Source organism: Bos javanicus, chromosome 29 (assembly GCF_032452875.1).
Source record: "Bos javanicus breed banteng chromosome 29, ARS-OSU_banteng_1.0, whole genome shotgun sequence".
Taxonomy (NCBI): Eukaryota; Metazoa; Chordata; class Mammalia; order Artiodactyla; family Bovidae; genus Bos; species Bos javanicus.
Genome location: NC_083896.1, coordinates 49,047,394 through 49,055,050, shown reverse-complemented (window position 1 = coordinate 49,055,050; position 7,657 = coordinate 49,047,394). Strand labels below are relative to the sequence as shown.

The window sequence follows — 7,657 nt, the reverse complement described above, 5'->3', positions numbered from 1 at the left end:
AGGCCTGTCCGCACAGGCAGCGCTGGGCCCAGGCAGCCGCAGCTCCAGGCAGAGCCGGGCATGCTGGCCAGGCCACAAGTGCCACCAGCCCGCTGCCTCCAGGCTGATGGCTCTGGGCAAGCCTCCTGGATGCTGCGACCTTCCAGCTGCAATGGCAAGGCCTGGCCGAACGCGGGGGCCCGTGAGGGCCTGGCCATGGGGTCAGAGCTCCAGTGCGTGGTGGGGAGGGCACAGCTGCAGGGCTCCACACGGCAGTCTTGCCAAGTGTACCTGGAACAGCCAAGCGGCAGCCTGAGGCCCCAGCGCCGGGCACCCTCGCCCACCCTTCCTACCTCGCCCACCCTTCCTACCCCACAGGGGAGACAAAACCCAGTGCTGCTTTCTGAGTAACCTCAACATGCCGCCCTCTGCCCTGACTGTCCTGAGGTAAACCCACCTCGTCTGCCCAGGCCCTCACATGGTTCCCCAGAGCGCACACAGAAAGGGGCCATCCCAGTGCCTCTCCCCATCTGCAGCGCCTCCGTCCAGCCTCCTGTTGAGCTGGGAGCCTCCACATGGGATGACTCAGCACTCACACACAGGTGTTCCCATGCACTGGTGTGCACTCACACACAGGTGTTCCCATGCACTGGTGTGCACTCACACACGTGTTCCCATGCACTGGTGTGCACTCACTAGTCTTCCGATGTACCAGTGTGCACTCACACACAGGTGTTCCGATGTACTGGTGTGCACTCACACACAGGTGTTCCGATGTACTGGTGTGCACTCCCGCACAGATATTCTCATGCACTGGTGTGCACTCACGCACAGGTGTTCCCATGCACTGGTGTGCACTCACACACAGGTGTTCCCATGTACCAGTTGCACTCACACCCATGTTCCCATGCACTTATGTGCACTCACACACAGGTGTTCCCATGCTCCAGTGTGCACTCACACATAAGTATGTTCACCACATAGGTTCTGTTCCTCCCAACACACGGCAGATGTTCCTCACGGGCAAGGAGGTGCCTTGGTCCATCGTGGCCAGGAGTTCGCCAAGGGAGAGGACTCGACCCCTCCTGTCTCCTGGGGGTGAGTGAGAGGCCGCCCCACCCTGTGGCCATCTCAAACCGAGAACCATGTCCACAGACTCGCACCCAGGTGACATGCACCTCCTCTCCTGAAGCCTACAAGGTGCTGGGCAGAGAACCTAACCATCTTCTCTGGCTCTCGTCACACCAACCTGCCAGACGCTCACCAGTGCCCACCAACGTACGGAAGAGCAGCTGCTCGCCTAACTCACCTAGCAAGCTTCCACCCTCAGGGTGGAACTGCTGCTTCGGATGTGAACTCGGGTCCATCTCCCACTGGTGAGGACAGTGGGAGAGGGACCAGGGGCAGCGAGATAAGGTGCCCCCAGCGCCATGCCGTCTGCTCGCCTCCTGCAGCCCCCCCCGGGCAGTGCCCTGCACCACCACCTTAGAGTGGGGGCTCCTGAGGGGACAGGGCGGGGGTGTGGGGGCCCCGCGCACTCCCCAAGGATGAGGTACTGGCTACGTGTGGGTGGGAACAAGGCAGCCTCTCCTTGATGGCCTCTGGGGCGGGCACGGGCAACGGCCCCCCCTCCACTGCTGGGGGGTCTGAAGCTCGGCCGCAGACACTTCAGTCAAGACCTTCCAGCTCTACAGTCGTCCCGGAACGCAGGTTCACCCCTCAGCCATGCTCTGTGCCTCCCACCCTGCCTCATGGCCACCAGTGCCCTCCCCTTTCTGGCCGCTCTCATGAGACGCCAGCCCCGGAGGCAGGCGGGCATCGGGTGAGCTGGACGCCTGTGTGGACGGGAGGCGGCCAGCCACCTGCCTGCCTGCCCTGGCGCCTCCTCCCTCTCTGGGCGCCGCGACCTCGCCACCGGCAGAGTCCCAGCTGTGGAGCTGGAGCAAGAGACCTGGGGAGCAGGTGCTTCTGGGAAGGGGGTGGAGCAAACACCGGAAACCAGAAAGGCCTGACGAGACGCGGCCCTCACGCCGGAAGCGTCTTTTCTGGGACGAGCTCCTGCTCTTGAGAAGGGGGCGGGAGGAAACCCCGGGAAAGCAGCGGCGAGAAGACCGACGGCACACGGCCCTCTCTCAGGAAGCGTCCCTTCTGGAACCTTCCAACCTAGAGGGTGCAAACCTGCAAATGCTCAGAAACGACTCTTTGCTGGGTTCGGAGCCGGGGACCCCAACCCATCGACAGGGAAGCGCGCCTCAGGAACACACACCCCAGGAGTCCGGAAGCCCTGGACCTGCCCACACGCAGCGCCCCAGATAGCGGCGTCCTGCAGCCCCGCCCGCCGCGGCCCCCCAAGGAAGACACACGCGCTGGGTCCATGGTTCACAACTTTAATAGAATATTCTAACTATTCTGTACAAATTGAAAACACTGTATTCAGTTACAAATGTTAAGTAAGGCTGAGCACTCTACAGCCTGGCCACAGCCTGAACTCCCCGGGGCCAGAGGTCACACACTCAAAACCCACACGCCACCAAGGACAGGTCGCTCGAAACCCAAGGCTTTTAAGACAAAATGAGTGTGGGGCCAAGAAATGGGAGCTACGAGAAAGCAAGACGTGTGGCACTACGGAGGAAAGCCGTGCTTGCCGGCCGGAGCCCCTCCCCGCGAAGCCTGGCAAACCCCGGTTCTGCCCACAGCCCCACCCCCGTCCCCAAGGCCAAGCACGGTCCGCGTGTCCTGAGGGAGCAGCTTCTTCCGCGGGGTCTGCAGCCTGACCAGCACCTCCGGCTCAGGGCACCGGGTGTCTGGTCCCCACAGGGTCTCGGAAACTTGGAGGACAAGCGAGAGAGCACGCCCCCAGCCGTCCCCAGCGTGAAAGGTAAATAAATACGAGATGAACCACAAAAGCGGGAGCCTCAGGGTCAGTCCTGAGGAAAATAGAACTAAAGAAGGAGCAGGGTGAGAAGGGCGCCTACCCCCGCTGGCGCTGCCGGGACTGGCGACAGCGCGTGGGCGTCTTCAGACAAAACGCATCCTGTCCGATGGCGGAAGGGTGAGCGAGTCCTAGATGCCCTGGAACCACACCCCTGGACACGTGCCCCTGGCGTCCAGGGATCCCCAATGCGATCTGCAGGGCCCTCCCCAAGGCCGGGCTGGGGGAGTCCACTGAGCTGTGCCCGAGGCCGTAGAGGGTGCTGGAATTAAACCTCCTATCTCTGAAATGCGTCTGAGCTGCCGCTGTACAGGTTAAGCAAAATAATAAAGTAAAAGGAGAAGTTAAGTGAAAACCATGCACTTGAAAACGAGTCAGGCGTGACGCTGTCCACGCGGCCGCCTCACTGCTGCTTGCACTCCGAGGGCTGGCTGGGCTCCTTCTGTCAACGAGAGAAAACGAGACTGTAGAGAACCGGGCCACCCATCAGCAGGCGTCTCCATCCAACAACGACAACAAAGACTCAATACGTCACTTGCTCTTACTAAAAAACTGGTTGCTAACATACACTTTGAAAATAGTAACAAAAAAAATAAGCTAACTTCCCATAAACAAGGGCGCAGTGGGGCTGCCTTTTCTTGTTTAAAGACATCCTAACTGTCAGCAGGAGGATCTCAGGGTGAGGGGAGGTCCTTCAGTGGCACAGAGTAATTAAACAGAGCAGCACCCCGTCCCCAGCTGGAAGGCCCCGGCTCTGGGACAGCGCGGATGGACCAGGCGTCAGGGCCCTGCCTGGAACACACCTGCCCCCAAGCCCAGGCCTCAGAGCTCCGCTTACTGATGGGGACAAGGCCATGACAGTGGACGAGGGGCCACTAAGAGCTCCACAGACAAAGCCCAACCCTCCCAGGAGCCCCGCAGCCAGCACGCGAGCCTTCCAGAAGAGGAGGAGGGGAGACCCTCCCCAGAGCAGACTCACTTGACTACAGTCTAACGGAGAACAGCTCACAGCGTCTCAACCTCTTTAGCAACCCCATGAATTTTGTGTGGAGATCACCAGAGCCTCAGACACAGACAACGATTTTACTAATACTTCTGAGCCAATGATTTACTCAACAAGAACCCATGATTTCTGGCTGGGAAGATGACAAATTACTCTGAATATAACCTGGCATGTCTCAGAGTCTAAGAAAAACTAGCATCACACAGTTTAAAAGAAACATCTGGGATAATACAACCAATGCTGAGGATTAACAGGCCGGGCACCTGTGGGATGGTGCCCGGCTTGTTAATCCTCAGCACACGTGTGGGACGAAGAGCCCACGTGTAAAAGATGCACAGAGACAAAACAGGGAGCGCGGGCCCCGGGCTGAGTGCGTGAGCACAGGGCCAAGCGGGACGCTCGCTCCACGCCTGGCCTCGGGCCCGCCCAGCACTGGGCTAACAGCACCGCATCACACACTCCCCAGGAATACACCCGGAGCCTGGGCCCAGAGCGAGCACCCCGACGAGAAGTTCTACTTGGAAGAGACCTAATTCAAACTGTCATCTCAAAGGGGGCCTGGAGGCAGCCCGGACACGTGGCCACGGGGCTCAGAGGCTGGTTCCAGACTCACTGGGTGTGCAGAGGTGCTCCGGCCTGGGGCAGTGGCGTGCAGCCGTCTGGGGACAAAGGGAGGCGTGTATCTCCAGGCTGGAGAGCTGAGGCTGAGGAGGTGGGCCCGGGCAGGAGACTCAGGACCAGGACATGGCACCACCCCCCTCCAGGGAAATGGACGCAGAGGACAGACAGGATGCTGTGTCACACGGAGCAGCATGCAACTCAGCGCACCGTCTCCGGGGCAACACCTTCTCTGCCACGAGCGTGCATCACCAACTGTTCACCTCGGGGGCTGCAGACACTGGAGGGAACTGGTTGTCCCCAGGCCAGGACTGGCAGTGGGGGTGGCGGTGGGGGAGGCGGAGGAGAGCTCACCGGGCAGGGGAGCGGGGCTGCCTGCGGCACGCTGCCTCCCCCAAACACAGCCCCACCCTGGGCCAGTGTCCACACAGACGCAACTTCCAGGCTGGAGCACTGACACAGAGCCCTGCAGTCCCGAGAGTGAACTGTCAACAAGACACCAGGTTCTGGCCTGTGAGCCCAAAACAACCTGCAGGAACTCCCGCCCTCACATTACGAGCTGTCAGAAGCCTGGTCATCAAGGGATGAAAGGACCAACACCCTGCCAGCTGGGGGCATTTAGGAGAAAGCCCTTCACAGATAGCAACTGCCCAAGAGGGCAGGCCCCCACCAACCCGCCCTAGCCTCAGTGCTGGTGGCCCAGTCCTGGGGGCGGCCTCCTCCACAGGGGCTCCGGACCTGGAGAGAGACGCTCAACAGCGTGACTGGTTCTGCCAGAGGACACGCTGGGCTGCTCACGGACGGCCCGCTTCACTGACTAGGGGCGGGGAGCAGAGGGGCTTCGGGCCTAACAGGCCCGGTGCCATCCCTTGGACAACATGGGCAGCGGGGGCCAAGCGCAAGGAGACAGGACCCGACACAACCGCCCTAACCCTCAGACAGCCCCGGGCGGGCGTGCACGCCGCCCACCAAAAGCCTCTGTAGCCCCGTCCGCCTGCCTGCCTCGGTTTCCTGAGAAAGCCAGCCCGCCAGAGCGAAGGGACAGGGTGCAGACAGACGCCCTCTCCAGCTCGGAGGTGCAGACACAGCCCTGCTCTTCCGGGAGCCCCCCACACGAGCGCAGGCTGGGGAGCCCTGCTCCCGCCTGGATGCCGACACTGTCACCCCGGCTTCACACGGGTCTCCTGTTCGCACCTCCCTCCCTTTCCCACAGGAGCCAACAGCAGCGTCCATGAGGGGGACTCGTGACACGGGCAGAGCCACGAGCAGGGGACCCCGCAGGGGACGGGGCGGACGGCCTCAGTCTGGAGCTGGTTCTTAGTCGAGCCGCACACGCCTCGGCAACCTCCGCAGCATTCAGCAACACCCACGGGATGCTGGCGCCAGCAGCTCCCAAGACAGAACATTCTGGCACATTAACGTCCACCCTTTACTCCCCGCCGGTCTGCACAACACCTGAACTTAAGCAGAATGAACGGGCAGCAGACACACGTTGTGGGGGGCGGGTCACAGTGGGCAGCAGGCTGGCCCTGCTGGGGGGGCCTGGGCATCCTGGTCCAGCCTCTCACTCGGGGTGGGGAGCAGGGGGTGGGAGGGTTGGGAAGGGGGGCAGCCCCGCTGTCAACAGAGGCGTCACACCAGTGACATTGCCACTACCTGGTTGGCAACAAACCCTGGGCTCCGCCAGCAGGAGCCCGACGTGGCTTCTGTCGGCTGGTTTTCAAAGTGCACACAGCAGACACCCGCTCTTGGAAAGCCCTGTCCAGCCCCGCACACACCAAGCGGCCCTGGACACGCTACCCGTCACAACGTGGCATTGTTACAAAACACAGACCACAAGTTTGGAAGGTATGAATGAATGGAATTCCACCTTACCTAGAAACGCATGAATGATTAACAGACAAAAATTACACCTAAATGGGGAAAAAAATTGAAAGGAACCATCAGCATGAGAGAAAATGAAATGCACAAGATTAAACAGGAGGAAAGAGCCACAATTTCCCATGGTACCAAAGGGCTGCACAGTATCAACCCTACGACGGGAAACCTCACACGCAGACCTGCACCTGTAATGCCCAAACAGCCCCTCTTCCGTACTGCCCTCTGCTCGTGGCAGACTGACCTGAGAGTCCTCTGAAGAGGAGCACCGCAGGAACAGCGCCGTCCCCTCACGGCCCCAGAGGACCAGACCGGACCCTGCGGCGAGGCTGACAGGGGCCCCGCACACCACGAGCCCCGGTCCCTCTCGCCCGCCCCCGACCAGCAAAACACACCCAAGCCCTCATGGTTAGTGCTGGCCATCCCCTCCTTCTGTGGTCACCAGGTGAGGCTGCTCTTCTAGAAGGCCCAGACATGAGACAGGACAGGAGGCCTGGCCATGGAGAGAAGAGGCGGACGACGACGACGGGAGACGACAGGACAGGAGGAGTGAGCAGCCTCAGTGCCGTGCGGGACGGGCGGCAGGTGGGCCCTGGAGTCGGAGGCAGCCGCTGGAGCCATCTGCCTCTGGCCTGGAATCCCACTGTGAACGTGTGCCTCAGCCCCTGAGGGCTGCAGAGCAGCCAGGCACATACACCTGGGCGCAGGCAGGGCACGGCTCCTCACCTGACGGCGAAGGGCGAGGCACTTGGGGCCCTGGTGTGCACGGTTCCACCATGAAAGGGACAGGCTGGCTTAGAGAAGATGAACGTGTCCGAGTCCGTGCCCAGAGCAGTACCTGCATGGTACGCTGAGGTGGTCAACGCACTCACACCCTTCCCCAGAAGGAAGCACCACTGTGAGCGTGCATTCGTAGACACAGCTGGTGCCACGGAACACTCAGACCCGGTTACCCATGGCCAGCCTCGGGCCCGAGCTGGGGAGACAGACAACCACGTCTCCTTAGAGCCCACAGCGCCGAGCACAGCTAGTCTTCTGACAGCTGTGACACCCTTAGTCCTAAGGGGCAGGTGAGCCATAGCTTTCCTATGAGCACGCAAGAGAGCTCTCAGTGCAGCTTCAGAGCAGCAGCAACACAGCTCTGTGTTTAAAATACGCGCCAAGGGGCAAGCTCCTTGATGTAAGCTCATCTGAGACGGCAGGTGAAACCTAACTACGTGTAAATCACTGGGACTGCCACTCATCCC

The 7,657-nt window shown here is 61.0% G+C and overlaps 1 protein-coding gene across 3 annotated transcripts in view; it reads right to left on the bottom strand.

Moving 5' to 3' along the window:
* Window positions 1–2,350: 2,350 nt before the first annotated feature.
* NAP1L4 (nucleosome assembly protein 1 like 4) overlaps window positions 2,351–7,657 on the bottom strand; it is a 52,804-nt gene continuing 47,497 nt past the window's right edge. For 2 of the 3 annotated variants that reach the window (XM_061407347.1, XM_061407348.1), the window contains exon 15: window positions 2,351–3,353. In XM_061407347.1, the coding sequence (XP_061263331.1) occupies window positions 3,315–3,353 (39 nt within the window). In that variant the 3' untranslated portion in view covers window positions 2,351–3,314. Of the gene's footprint in view, window positions 3,354–6,407; window positions 6,446–7,657 lie in introns of all 3 variants that reach the window. The other variant, XM_061407349.1, reaches the window with a different exon arrangement.